This window comes from Peromyscus leucopus, chromosome 13, assembly GCF_004664715.2.
Source record: "Peromyscus leucopus breed LL Stock chromosome 13, UCI_PerLeu_2.1, whole genome shotgun sequence".
NCBI classification, from domain to species: domain Eukaryota; kingdom Metazoa; phylum Chordata; class Mammalia; order Rodentia; family Cricetidae; genus Peromyscus; species Peromyscus leucopus.
Window position 1 is genome coordinate 57,911,511 of NC_051074.1, and position 14,917 is coordinate 57,926,427.

At 46.3% G+C, this 14,917-nt stretch overlaps 1 protein-coding gene across 3 annotated transcripts in view; it reads left to right on the forward strand.

Moving 5' to 3' along the window:
* The window catches only part of Hecw2 (HECT, C2 and WW domain containing E3 ubiquitin protein ligase 2), a 362,611-nt gene that overhangs the window by 238,954 nt on the left and 108,740 nt on the right, over nucleotides 1-14,917 (forward strand). For all 3 annotated transcript variants that reach the window (XM_028886428.1, XM_028886412.2, XM_028886448.2), the window contains 5 exons: nucleotides 3,821-3,990; nucleotides 6,383-6,525; nucleotides 10,138-10,238; nucleotides 10,620-11,999; nucleotides 13,329-13,424. In XM_028886428.1, coding sequence (XP_028742261.1) covers nucleotides 3,821-3,990; nucleotides 6,383-6,525; nucleotides 10,138-10,238; nucleotides 10,620-11,999; nucleotides 13,329-13,424 — 1,890 coding nt within the window. The remainder of the gene's footprint in view (nucleotides 1-3,820; nucleotides 3,991-6,382; nucleotides 6,526-10,137; nucleotides 10,239-10,619; nucleotides 12,000-13,328; nucleotides 13,425-14,917) is intronic.

A 14,917-nucleotide genomic window follows, 5' to 3' on the forward strand; every position in this document is an offset into this window, starting at 1 on the left:
GCTGAAACTAGCATTCAAATAATTGGGGCTTGCTACCAAGGGGAAGATGTTTTGATAAGACATCAGTTTACACAAATTGACATTTTTTTTTAAACAAAAAGAATATATGTGTGTGGATGTGTGCACTGGGCTACTGCGCCAAAAGGTGAAATTTATTTTGTGCGTAGGGCACTGTGCTGGGGAAATGTCCATTCGACCACAGCACTCTCAAAAGATCTTCGAAAGCCAGCGACCTGGCGAGAACGCATTGGCAGTTATGAAACCGAGAATGCTTTATGGGAGCCAGTGCTTGAACTGGGGTTTTCAAATAGACAGCTGGATGAGAGTTTATCCAAGGTCTAAAGTTTACCTGGCTCTGTAAAAAAATAAAATAAAATAAAAATCGGAAGGTCTGTGATTTAACTGAGATTCTGTTTTCTCTGCTTTAATACTGTGACTGGGCATCGGCATCTAAACGCTGATCCTTGGTATCAGCCACAAACCCTAACAGTCAGGTCAGACCAGGCTGTGCACGTCCACTCACTGCTGGCCACGGTCTTCTTTTCGTTTAGTTCTGTGTCGTCCTTTTCGATTCCTGTGGGGCTGTACGTTTGAGGGCCTCCTTCCCTTCCTTCCACTTCCTGGTGAATCTCAGAAGTTGTAACCTGGTGGCTTATGGTTCAGATCAGGCCAATAAATATAGTTTGTCTGGGGGATCTTTGGGATTTTAAATACTTTTCAATACTTTAAAAGCCCCATTGTCGCTGGGCCGTGGTGGCACACACCTTTAATCCCAGAACTCGGGAGGCAGAGGCAGGTGGATCTCTGTGAGTTCAAGGCCAGCCTAGTCTACAGAGTGAGATCCAGGACAGGCACCAAAATGATGTAGAGAAATCCTGTCTCGAAAAAAACAAAAACAAAACAAAACCAAAAAAAAGCCCCATTGTTTGTGATAGCATTTGTCTTCACACTGCTTCCTGTTGATGATGGACAGCTCGTGCTTTAGACCTGGGAAGTTGTCAGGAGTTATGGACACTGAAGCCTCTGGCGACAATAGGGAGCAGTTAGCCACCTCCCCACCCCCCAACCCCCATGACAGTGTCTATACTCTATCGATTCCGTAGGTTAGCGCTATTGAGCTTTGTGTTTGGTTGATGTATATCACTTTAAACATGGCAGTCACACATTGATTTTGACTTCAGAGGCAATGCTGTTAACTCACTGTAGTAGGCGGATTTCTGTCCGTAAAGTACAATCACAGGCCATCTTCCTGAGAATGAGAAACAAGCCCTTGGCGGACATCAGCGAATCCATCTTGAAATACTTCTGTCACATCCCACCTCTGTTCACATGGAAGCTGGCTGCCTTAGATGTGTTTGTCTTTTAGATAGGCATTTGCCGAGTGTTACAGAGATGTGTAAAATCATGGGAGGCGAATGGATTCTATAAGGTTGATTCTACAACAACTAACATCATCATGGACTGACAGTAGGTGACACGTGTGTCTGAAAGATGGTTGACAGACCGGGACAGCTGCCAGCAGAGGTGCTCTGCCTGATTATCGAAGGATACGTCAGGGCCCAGAGACTTGAACTCCACAGCCTCAGCAAAAACTGCCTTGATTGATGTTTTAAATCTTATCCAAATGGGGCTGAAGCCAGGATCTTTAGCACGTGTGCCTTCGTGGCGTTGAGTTCTTCCTTGGTCGGCTGTGTGATGTGGCTGTGTGTGAAGAGTGAAACAAAGGAAAATAAAGAGAAGCAAGAACAGAGATAAGATGAGTAAAGGGAGCCCAGTCAACAGATTACAAATAATTGGCAGTTTATCACCTGTATTAATGAAGATGCATTCATCTCTGCAGCGTCTCGCTGTGGAAGAGTTGGCGTCAGGGTTATCTGATGTTGACATCCTTTATCACGGTGACGGTAATCTGCTGGTGGAGAGCTTTTGTGTTCAAAGGAGTGCTTGTCTGTGAATGAATTGGTTCTGTCAGACTTTGTAGCAGCTATTTCTATCCACGCTACTCTGCATCTACTTCAAGGAAATCCCCTGCTTGGAAGTAAACTTAATATCTAGAGGCTATCAATCTGTCTTGAGTCTGAGGCAGGAATACTCAAGAAGGGAAAGAAAATGAGTGTGTGAGCCGCGTTTTCTCCTCGAGGCTACTTTACACCAACAGGGAAAACATGCAGTTGGTGAAGAGCCGGATGAAAATCTGCATTTAATAATGACTGCACAGTCGATGAACACAGTCTATGAAGTGTCAACAGTGGGATCCTGGGATAATGACAGCAGCATCTCAGAGTGTCTGACTCATCCCCTACTTATCCCTTTCCTCTCCTGCTGATTTCTAGGTCAGCAATCAATGTACATCTCATGCAGCCTTGCTAACGTGAGGCCTTGCCGTTGACTGGCTCCATATTTGCTGACATATTGCCCTATCTCTTCCACGGCTGACTGTGTGTCCTTAGACAGCCCCGGTCTGTTTTCATCACATGTATCTAGGCCATGAGTTCTTATGGACCAGGCCATTTTTCCCAGAGAGTGAGCTCTGCCAATACATAAAACCCAAGGCCTGTTGGGCGGTGGTGGCACATGCCTTCAATCCCAGCACTCAGGAGGCAGAGGCAGACAGATCTCTGAGTTCAAGGCCAGCCTGGTCTACAGAGTGAGATCCAGGAAAGGCGCAAAGCTACACAGAGAAACCCTGTCTTGAAAAACTAAAAAACAAAACAACAACAACAACAACAACAAAAAACCCCCAAGGCCTAAGTAAGCCCTATTGACCTCTAATTCGGAGCCATGACACAGCATCTCTTTCCCTGCTGATCTAGCTAAGGCAAGGGTCTCTCTGTGCATAATTGCTCTCGAAGCTGGAGCGTTCAAGACCTCCATATTGATCTGAATCATACAAAAATGCAGTCTCTTCCACAGCTTTCAAGATGGTTTAGCTCCAGAGTTCCATTAATCCTACTGCTTAATTAATACCACAACAGCCTCCGAAAGGTGTTGTGGGCCCAGCTAAGCCAGCTTTAGTTCTAGACATTTGTGTACCTGTTAGCCTGACAATTTAAATGTCTCCTCACTGAGCAGATTTCAGCTAAGACTTTTAGCAGCTCATCTCATGTAAAACATATTGTAAAAATAAGGTAAGTTGTAAGTTATATTCACTGAATATTTAAATTACTTTATAGGTTATGGAAAAAATAACTGAAGAATTATTTAAAATAATTGCATTCACATATTGGACTCCTTATAAAATATGTATGACATTTAAGATGTAATACAAATGAATGTGTGCTTTAAATTTTGATCTCAAGTTAAACTTGGTTCAAACTTATACATACATCCATGTGTGTATATATATATATATAGTATAGATATATGTAATTTTATGTATGTGGGTCTTTTTTGTGAAAGGACATGTTTGTGGAGATTGATTATTGAGAATTTCTATACAGAGTTGTCTTACATTCTGGCTGACCAACCACACTGCACCATGAAAAAGATGATGAGGACCCACGGGCACATGGCCCGAAAGAGTTCCAGGTGCAGGGGCATGAAGTAATGAAAGGGGCTGGCTTTAATTTGGCCACCTTGGAGATTCCCCTGCTGGAATTCCTTCCATGACCTGCTTGTCATTCTCTGTGTGCGCACAGTGTGACTAAATGCTCTGTGTGCTGGCCCCTTTCCGGTTAGAGCGTTGGAGTAGTTAAGGACGCCCGAGTCTTGTGCTAACTGGGATGTCTGGATCCCCCTCCTCTCTTCTGTACCTTCCCCACCTACCGCCTTTCCTCTCTCCCCCTCCCCCCTCTCCTCCCGCCTCTCTCTTTCTTTAAAGATCTCAGGGCAGTTGGGCTCAAGAAAGGGATGTTCTTCAATCCTGACCCTTATCTTAAGATGTCCATTCAGCCAGGGAAGAAGAGCAGTTTCCCCACGTGTGCTCACCACGGCCAGGAGAGAAGGTCCACCATCATCAGCAACACCACCAATCCCATTTGGCACAGAGAGGTAAGAAGGGGGCGGGGCGGGGTGGCCTCTGCTTGACAGTACTTGACAGGCACATTTGTCTTTTCTCTCGGAACGCGTGCGGCCTTGGGTTGTTAAGGGATGTGGTGGGCAAGATGGCTCCCGGTGTCGAGTGTTATTGTCTCCAAGCTGTATATGAGCTGTTTCCTTCTCGTTAGAGCCAGGTATGTGGTAAGACGGGTGAAGTAAGTGGTCACTTCTAGGGTACAATTTAATGGTATGCTAAAGGCTTAGTAATCAAAATATCTTAATATTTTTTAAAACTGAAAATTAATGCAAAAAGTTCACAAGGAACAAAATATAGGAACGTTCTCGCAAGAGCAGGAGAATTAAAATATTACCTTGCAGAGCCTGAGTTGAAGGAGGAAAAGGCTGGTTTATATTTAAATTTTTTATCTTTTGCTCTAGCATATCGTCAGTCCAAATTAAAGGAGTTTCTCTCCATGGGCTTTAGCAAATGTTTCTATGAACTTTCAGATTTTTGCTGGATGAGCCATCCAGGAAGTCGGCATCCCTGTGAAGGCAGATTATGTTGATGGTCCCATAGAGTTCCTCACAGCTTCGTTATCCTACCCATCCAGCACAGAAAGACACATCCCCTGAATAGCCCTGTGCCTTTTTTGAATAGCAGATTGTTGCTTGCGTTTTTTTTTAATACCTGTTCTAAAATGATATTATAATGGCAAAAGTCACAGCACCTTATCTTCTGTGTCTTGAAGCCTAGAAAATATAAAATATTTTTCAGTGTGAGCTCTAGAAAGCCCATAGTAGATACAAAAACAAAACAAACCATAGTGCTCTGTGTGAGGAAGGAGCCTGGTGGGAGATCCACCTCAGCTCCCCTCCCTATCTCTTTCTCTGGACCCTTCAGAGCCGGCCAAACACAGCTCCTCTCCCAGAGAGGCTCAGGATGACTCCCACAGGGAATATATAAGCAGCATCCCAGAAAACATACTCGTGGGTCTCATCCCCTTCTCTCTGTGGAGCTGGGGAATTGCCCAGGAGTGCTTTACCCATTAAACCTGGGCTTTTCCTGATTCAGTTTGCTGCAATGGCGGAGAGGCCTTCAGGAGGCCTAAAACTTATCACTCTGTAGCACAAATCTTAATTGGTCTTAATAATAAAAACCCAGAGTCAGATATTAGGGGGTGAAAGCCGAAAGATTAGGGAAGCAGGGCAGCCAGCCACTAGAGTTCTTATTTCTACCGAATCTTCAGAAAGAGACTGAGTTCCTGTCTCCTCCTGCTTACATTCCTCTCTTTGCTCAACCCTATCACTTCCTGTCTCCACCTCTCTAGTGCTGGGATTAAAGGCATGAGCTCCCAAGTGCTGGGATCAAAGGTGTGTGCCTCCACCGCCTGGCTCTGTTTCTCTCTTAGACTGGATCAATCTTGTGTAACCCAGGGTGGCCTTGAACTCCTGATCTTCCTGCTTCCTCCTCCCAAGTGCTGGGATTAAAGGTGTGTGCCACCACTGTCTGGCCTCTATGGTTAACTAGTGGCTAGCTCTGCCCTCTGATCTCCAGGCCAGCTTTATTTGTTAGAGCACAAACAAAATGTCACACCGCTCTTTTCCTCTTTCTTGTCTGTCATTTTACACTGCCCAGCCCAGAGCCAGGGCTGCCATACCTGCTAACCAAGCACGCTACACTGACTATATAACAGCTGCCCAGCCCTGTGCACTTACAAACTTCTTGACCTGATGGAGTAGCTTAGATTATGAGATTATGATCTAACCATCTCTACCCGTGGTGATCAGTGCACTCAGCTTCAAGTATTAATGTGACTACCTACTTAGATGCTTACGTGGAGTCTTCTTATTCTCAGCAAGTGCGATTTTCCATTAAGCAGATGACCAAATTCCTCCGCCCTTTGGAGAACTCTAATTATTATACTAAATAGACTAGTGGTGCCTAAATGTCAATCAGTCTAGTAGTACTGTTCACATGGATGGAGTTGCATGGACACCGTCAAGGAAAAGTACAGTGATTCACACTCGCTTCCTGCCTCCATCATTTACTAAGGTCAGATTTTTAAATAAAAACAGAATCAGTATTCCTGATTTTTTCTTCTACTTCGGTAAAGTGTTGTATGCATAATTTAATACTTGATAGTATCTTTTGTGACTGCTGAATCAAGAAAGTGGATGAAAAGTGGCTCATTGGATGAAAAGACGTCTGCTGTCATTCAGATCTTAAACTTTTGTTTTAAGAATCACGAATTTCCGTAGTTTTATGTGAGTACAGGATTGACAGAAGCTGGTAATGTGGACTCTGCTTGTCATTAGAGCTTCAGGAATAGCACTTTCTGTCAATAAAATGATGAAATGTTCCATTTGTCTTCTAAGCCAACGTGGTGCATGTTTTTGATTTCAGAAATACTCCTTTTTTGCACTTTTAACTGATGTCTTAGAAATTGAAATTAAAGACAAATTTGCCAAGAGCCGCCCCATCATCAAGCGTTTCCTGGGGAAGCTGACCATTCCGGTGCAGAGGCTGCTGGAGCGGCAAGCCATCGGGTAACCAGCCTCACTTTGGGGGACCTTGAGATCAGTTGATGCCGAGGCATCGGAAGTAGTCCTGGGGTGTGTCTTGCTGATGAGAATTGGGATGTGTCTCTAAAAAGTGCGCTTATGCTCAGTAGAGTGTACTGGACCCAGATACCCCATTTTAACGATACACTTTCTTGTGGTATCGATTCCCTTTCCAAGATTCACCCAGGTAGCAATCAGTGACAAATCTTAGAGTGTTCAGTTCGTTTGGGGGCATGTTGAAATCATGTTTCCTTCATTCTTATCCTGCTGAATTCAATCCACAGAGCCTACCTTTATTCCTGAAACATAAAAACAAACTTATATGGGAACTTAGTTTTAGTTTTTCATTCCTGTGAGCTGTCTATAGGTTGTGAGTAAAGAAATACAACACACCCTCATCCATTGTTATGTATTTTTATGTCATACGTACTAGCAAATTTCATACAACAAGTATTCTGGGATAGCTCAATGAGAACACTTTGTGTGTCTTTTTTCAGTGCAGGGAAACCTTTTGAATATACAGTAGTGGTAACAGCAAGAGTAATTAGTGTGAGTGTCATCCTTGCAGTAGTGGTGAGGGTGACCCCATGAGAAGCTGAGTTCGCACTCTGTCAGCAGTTAGACGAGTACATGGATTTGCCGATGCAGCCTCAGTAACTCCAAGAGGTAGATGATGTGATGTCAACCATTTCAGAGATGAGGCATCTGAGGCAGGCAGGCCAGTAGTAGAGCTGAGGTTTGAGCTCGGTCCTGCTCCAGACCCTCTGTTCTCGGAAACATCTTGAGTACCAGTTGGAATTGTTTCCAATAGTGGAAAGCCAACCCCACACCTTCACTACAGTTTTCTTGGGTTTTAGTTTCCTCATCTGAAAATAACTCTCCAGATTACACATTCCTGCTAGTCCTTCAAACAGAAAACACATAGGTTCTAATGAATTGTCCTCCTCCTGACTTGAAGATGTGAATGTTGTGGTTGGACAGACCGCACAAAGTAAAGAGATAATACGAAATTCTAGAGGCTTGTTTATCCGATAAAAGCTGAGAAATGACAGTTATATATTAAAGGAAAATAATTATAGCTTCTAGAAGATTTGTTTTGAGAGCCTTTGAAATTATTTTAGCATGTATCAGAAGTGAAAGATTATGGTGAGGACTGACTACAATAAATCTAATACCTTTCCCATTTGGTTTATATTAATTATAATCATCCAATTCATGTATTGTATGTGTATCAGTTTTGTGTACTGACAGCAAGAATATGACCAAGAAAGAGCTCAATCTTGTCAGTCCTCAAACTGCCGTGAACTCTCTACTAGTTGAGTTAGTCTCGTAAAGAGCTGGGCACCCACAGGAGCACAGCCCCAGGCCCATGGTGTTTAGTGGAAGAAAGTCCAGAATACATTCATAAATTATCAGAACTGAGATGTTTCTCTGTGAGTGGGTTAAAAGCATTGCCATCATACCAGATACTGGCATATGTTAATATTTCTGACCTGATGATTTTTTTCTATCTACTTGATTAGTTATATACTTGGTGAACTGTGGCTATCTGAAATAGTTGAAAATGTCCAAGGTATGGCTGTATGGGATCAGCCACATGCCCTAATCTATTTTTGAAGCATCTGTTTAGATGTAACATTGTTCATGGCAAGGCTGGATTTCTTCCTGAAAGACATGTCATGGTCCCATGTTTAGCAGTTCCCCTGATCAGTAGAAAATGCCTCAGGCATCTAAGGAAATTCTTTATTGTTCATTTTTTATAATAGTAATGTATAGCATATTCTTCATAATGATATATCACAGCAGGAAGCAGTTTGAGCCAGAGTAGGACTGGACAAGCCCAGGAGGAGGACCAAGCCCCCAGACTGGCGCTCCATACAGTAGCACGCTCTTCCCAGAGGATCTGAGACATTGGGAGCTTTTCCGAGCTTTGATGTGAAATAGATGAACGGAGGACTTTTCTACGTTAAAACTCTTCCAAGTAAAGGGTCTCATTTGGCAGGTGGTTGTTATGTATACAATCAGTGCCTAATGAATGTCAAGAGCTATGTTGAGTATTAGAGATGAGACAGTCGCGGAAACAGTTGGGCACAGTCCTTTCCATAAAACTCTTACAAAGCACTCACTCTCCACCTTAACCGTTGCTGTTGTGAATCTTCCATCAGCAGCATCATCATTTCGGGGGAGAAGAAGGGAGGAGCCATTAGTCTCTTTTAACAAGGAAGTGGTGCCTTCATTAGAAGACTGAGTGTCAGAAGAGATGAAACACCAAGAAGTAGAGACAGGGCCATAGGAATTGTTCCCGGGCACACACAGGAGTGTGTAAGCACTCCTGTGTGTGTGCTCCCTAAATGCTGGGAACACAGGAACTCAGCGGTGAGGAGCCGAAAGAGGCAGCCCTGCCTGTATGCTGATTATGGCTGCCATGCAGGTCTGCCCAACATTCCAGTGTAATACATGTTTCAACTCCCAGTCCAGCGAGAGAGTATTGACAGCTGTATCATGGTCAGGCATACCACAAGTAAGAATGGCAGTATGAGGAACTCCACCAAAAAAACGGCCTGGAATCACAGGCTGCGTCAGATGAGCTCCTGCTTTAGAGGCTGCCTGGCAGGGGCCTCTGCAGCAGGATGATGCATGTCTCACCCCAGGTCTGCCATCCAGTAGCTTCCTGGCTATGCCTTCATGTCTTCCTCTAGAAATCAGGGTTGATGCTCCCTACCAAGTGGCCAGGGAAGTAAAGAACGATATATCCCTAGTCCTCAGCAACGTGTGCATGTCACTCAGTAAACTCCACATGAGGAAGCAAAACATGGATAGTATCAATCTAGGCCAAAAACCACGACATCAAAAAAAGAAACATCTAAGAACTGGACTATGAATTCAGGTGAATTACCAATTGGTAAATTGTGATTTTATATATATATATATATAAAGACGTCTCTTTCAAAAACAGCCAGTAGAGGGCAGTGTAAGAGCAGAAATAGTGTGATTTCATTAGCCTTTTTGGTTGTTTTCTGTAATTAGTAAATCATGTGACTAGAGTTGCTTGCATTTGAATCTGGGAAGTAGATGTGGACTTGAAATAGCTGGATAATTCCATCTTTGGGAAAGCCAGTAGCCTAAGACTAGCGCTGAGACAGGCCAAAAAAATGAGCAGTCCGGTTGTGGTCCCCTCTAGCACCAGACATGGGGTATGGTCCTCTCCCTGACTACAGAACACCTTGTTAGGACCTGGGACTCAGTGGTAGGCCAGGCTCCCCGAGAATGGCAGCCAGCAGCCACACTCTTTATCTTGTAGGTGAGGGGGGTGAGGTCGGCTCCCGCTCCTTCTCACACAGTTGGGGCTGCCGTCTGGGAGTGGCCCAGTTTTTTTGTGTTTTCTCTCTCTCCTTGAATGTGTCCTATAGCAAGACTTCCTTTTGTCCCTGGGTCACTTGTGCAAATGGGTCATAGAACACACCGGGTCATATTGTGCCTGGGCCTGTATTTACTTAAAATTCTGAAAGTTCCGAGGGCGGTCTGTGGGGCGTGGGGTGGCCTGTGGGACGAAGGTGGAGGGACAGTCGGGGTGACGGGCCGTTTCTCCTCCCACAGTGATCAAATGCTCAGCTATAACCTCGGCAGAAGGCTCCCAGCTGACCACGTGAGTGGCTACCTCCAGTTTAAAGTAGAAGTCACATCTTCCGTCCACGAAGGTGAGGTGTCTGTGTAAACACGTAAGCGCGTGTTAAATTTACTCGGTTGGTAGTTAGCATGTAAGCAGGATTGTTTTGTGTCCAGGGCTAAACATGAAATGGCTTTCCAAGCACTTAGGAAAGTCTGTTTAGCAAAGACCGCTCCAAGATTTATGCTTGCGTCTGAAGCTAGGCTGAAGTTTCTTGCAAGCGAGCGTATCTACACCTCCTGTACCAAGCTTTACACAGGACACTCATTTAGCGAGGGGTGGTGAACCTTAGCAGCTGGTGCTGATGCCCAGGGTCGTGCGGGGTGATGGAACGCAGCAACCTGGTTAGTTTCAGGACAGTAGATCTTTCTATCGTCTTCCTCCTGCTCACAAGTGCTACTTTCTCACTCAGATGCATCTCCGGAAGCTGTTGGCACCATTCTCGGGGTCAACACTGTTAACGGAGACCTGGGCAGCCCTTCTGACGACGAGGATACGCCAGGGAGCCACCAGGACAGTACTGTTTGTGCTAATGGGCCCGTGTCCGAGGACAGTGCGGCTGAGGGGACCCCCAAGCACTCTTTCAGGACTAGCTCTACTCTGGAGATGGACACAGAGGACTTGATCTCTACTTCCTCAAGAACCTCGCCTCCCAGAGGCCGCCAGGACTCGCTCAATGACTACTTGGATGCCATTGAACACAATGGCCCCTCCAGGCCAGGGGCAGCCGCCCCCTCTGAGCGGTCCATAGGAGCCTCTCCCAAACTGAGGAGTAGTTTCCCCACCGACACCAGACTCAACGCGATGCTTCATATAGACTCGGATGAAGAGGACCACGAGTTCCAGCAGGACCTAGGCTACCCGTCTTCCTTGGAGGAGGAAGGAGGCCTGATCATGTTCAGCAGGGCATCCAGAAGTGACGCTGGCAGCCTGGCATCTCAGACCAAGCCAGAGGACGACAACCCCGTGGAGAATGAGGATGCCTCTGTGCATGAAGCTGCCTCCTTAGAAGAGAGGCCCGAGAACCTTCCAGAGGTTGCAGACAGCTCCTTGCCCGCAAGTGCAGCCCCTGAGGACCACGAAGCCAGCCTAGAGCCCCACCCCAGTGCCGACCAGGGCGGCACTGAATTGTCAGGCTCCCAAGAGGCCGATCAGCCCGCAAGTGGCGCAGACACAGGAGGAGCCTCTGACACGTCTGGAGGGAGCCGCAGAGCTGCCAGTGAGACCGAGTCCCTGGACCAGGGATCTGAACCTTCCCAGGTGTCCTCTGAGACCGAACCCAGTGACCCTGCCAGGACAGAGAGCGTGAGTGAGGCCAGCACCAGACCCGAGGGGGAGAGTGACCTGGAAGGGGCTGACAGCTCGTGCAATGACAGCGTGACCACGCAGCTGTCCTCGGTGGACACCCGGTGCTCATCTCTGGAGAGTGCACGATATCCAGAAACCCCAGCCTTTTCTTCTCAAGAAGAGGAAGATGGGGCCTGTGCAGCCGAGCCCGCCAGCAGCGGCCCTACAGAGGGGTCGCAGGAGTCCGTTTGCACTCAAGGCTCTTTACCTGCTGTGCAGGTGCCCAGTAGGGAAGAGGAGGGGCCGGGGGCGGAAGCCGCTGCTCTGTCTGAGCAGGGGGAGCTGGGGGAGGTCTGGCAGAGGAGGGGAAGTCTGGAGGGAGCTGCTGCTGCTGCTGCTGCTCCTGCTGCTGACACCGAGAGCCAGCCCCAGGAAGATGGGGATGCTGGGGACACCCAAGGTGCCTGCGAAGGGGCCACTGCCCAGGAGGAGGGCGCCACTGGAGGTAGGCTATAGAAGACAGCATGGCTCTTGGCTTAAGCATAACCTCTCAAAAAGAAGGCTTTCAGTTTCCCTCCGTGTAAATGATAATGCAGCTTGCATGTGTTTGTGAAGAGAGAGGCGAGTTCCTCACCTGGAGTTCACCAGTTAGCAAAAGGATTAGGAAGGGGAAGAGATGGAAACAGATGCCCTTCTCGTGCATCTGGTCTACCAGTCCAGATCTGGAGAGGCCAGCCTGAGAGGCTTAATCGTTTACCATTCACAGAGCTGGGAAGGAAGATGGCGTGGTTTCCATGCCCAACGGCCTGGGTTCCAATTCAGTCTTTTTTAAAACACGGATCATCTGTTGCTGCCGTAAGAGGCCTGACTAACAGCAGACCTCAATATTAAGATTCGAAAATGAGTCACAGCCTTATTGTGATATGTAGGGGTTATCAGGAGCACCTCTTTCCTAAAACCCTGGGACAGTTAGTTAGTGTGGGCTTTGCATGAAAACTTTGTCCAAGAGATGTCGGCTGCGTTAAGTGAGCGTCCCGATGCGTGAAGACGGAGGACAGGAGGAAAGAAGTTCAAGTTGCAGGTTCAGACCTAAAATCGGCCCCGAATCTCAGTGAACGTGGCTCCCAGGAATGGTTTATTCCAAATGTTCTAGAGAGAAGCAGTAAAAAGACAAAGGGCAGTTTTATGTGACTAGATAGCAAAGGCTCAATTGGGAATTACTCCTTTTCTTCTGGAGTGGGGATTGAGTTGACGTGCTAGGCAAGTACTGTATGACTGAGGTCCATCCCAGCCCTAGAAACTGTTTTCTTATTGTGAGATTTGTTTTTCTACCTAAGTTATCATTTTCTTTCCCTCAGACCCCTCTTTTCCTTTTCAATAACCTGTGGTCACTTTGTGACCCGAAGGTAATTAGTGCATGAGCAAGTTAGAGGCAGTCAGGGGCAATGAAAGATGCATGCTGGGACATTTCTCTTGGGTCACCTCTTCTGAGCTCCTAATCCATGTGGGAAATGAGAAAACAAAAGAGCATAGAGCATAGCCCTGCCTGGGACTGATGTTTGATTGGTTTGCTTGCTTTTTGTTGCAACAGGGTCTCCCTGTGTGGCCCAGGCTAGCCTAAAGCTCTCAATTCTCCTCTGTCAATCTACTGAGTCCTGGGATTACATATGTAATCCCAGTACCTCTATCTTAAATGTGTGTTTTTGTTTTGAGTGTGTGTGTGTGCATGCATGCACACATGTGCACATGTGTGCATATAGAGAGACATCTGTCTTGACACAAAAGGGGAAGCAATCCCCGAGTAACTTGGGTAACTTTTTACCTTTAACCCTAGGTTCCCAAGCCAATGGCCACCAGCCGTTGCGGTCACTACCTTCAGTGCGGCAGGACGTCAGCCGGTACCAGCGGGTGGACGAGGCTCTCCCACCAAGTGAGCGGCTGTTAGCTAAAGGCTTACCCTCCTGGCAGTGCACAGGGGTGGCAGGCAGCTCCGTTCCAGGGGTCCTGGAGAAGGAAGTGTCTGGGAGATGACCAAGGGGCTGTAATCCGGGATGCTGTGCATGGTCACTCCTCTCTGGTAGTATTCCGAACGAGAGGGCAGCTAGGAAGAGCTGTTCCGCCTGTGGAGTAAATGCCGTAACTGTGACAGTAGATCCGCATGTTTGCAGGCACTGGTTGCATAAGAGAATCTTTGCAATTATTCTTCACAGCAGCATGGTTTTCGTTCAGTGAGTGGGCAAGTCTAAGAGTTAGAAGGACCTCACTCACCCTGTAACGGACTGGCTTTTCATCCCTTCCATCTGTTTAAACTATTAAGCACAGGGATCTTAGTTGTTTTGTTTTGTTTTTTTTCCCTTAAGGATATACGGGACATGCTATTAATTTCGGAAATCAGCCCACAGTTTTGGGGGAGGATATAACCACTATTTAAGGATTTCAAGGGTGTTTCATTCTTTTACTAAAGACACTGAGCACTTTAATAGACGGTTGAGGACTAGGTTGTGAGGGAAATGACTCACAGCCTAAGTGACACTTGCCCATTCATAATCAGCATGGAAGATGAAGTCTGTTTAGATCTCTGGAGCCCCTGACAGCAGTGTGTGGAGAGCAGCCCGCTGTGGTGATTGGGCATGGGGCTCTGGAGATGCAGCTGGAGAAGCAGCTGGAGAGGCCCTGGTGAGGTGCAGTGTTCCTTGTTCTTCATCCTCTTCGCGCCTCTCTGCTCACCTGTCCTGCCACGTGGGGGCCTTCATATACCATACATATATATAAAATGGGCTGTAAAGAGAAGGCAGCAAGCAGTTCTGGGGCTGAAATACTCACTGGCGAGATTTGGAGGGAGCTGGCAAGAGAGCTACATGCTACTATTGTAGTTTATAAATAACTGGCTTGGTCCTCCTGGAATTCTGCTGGACACAGATCCCTCCATTTTTGATACATTTGGATAAAAATCGAATACCACTCTTGGGGGATATCTTGGTATAATTGGAGCAAAGTGGATTGGGAACAGCAGAAGAGAGTTGGGGCAGAGTTTTGTTTGTATATGTGGATCAATCATAGAGTTTCTGGGCATTGGAAAAGGAAGCATAGCATTGCATGAATGTTCTGGTAACAAGCACCCTCCAGTCACATCGAGTTACTCTAGTATTTTTTTGCACATAATTTTGATCTAGAGCTTAAATTTTTTTTTTTTTTTTTTTTTTTTTTTTGGTTTTTCGAGACAGGGTTTCTCTGTGTAGCCCTGGCTGTCCTACAACTCACTCTGTAGACCAGGCTGGCCTTGAACTCACAGAGATCCACCTGCTTCTGCCTCCTGAGTGCTGGGATTAAAGGAGTACACCACCACAGCCCGGCTGACAGTTGTACTTAAAGAAGTACTTTTTTTTTTTTTATAATAACTCAGAATTATGCAGTGCTTTGCAA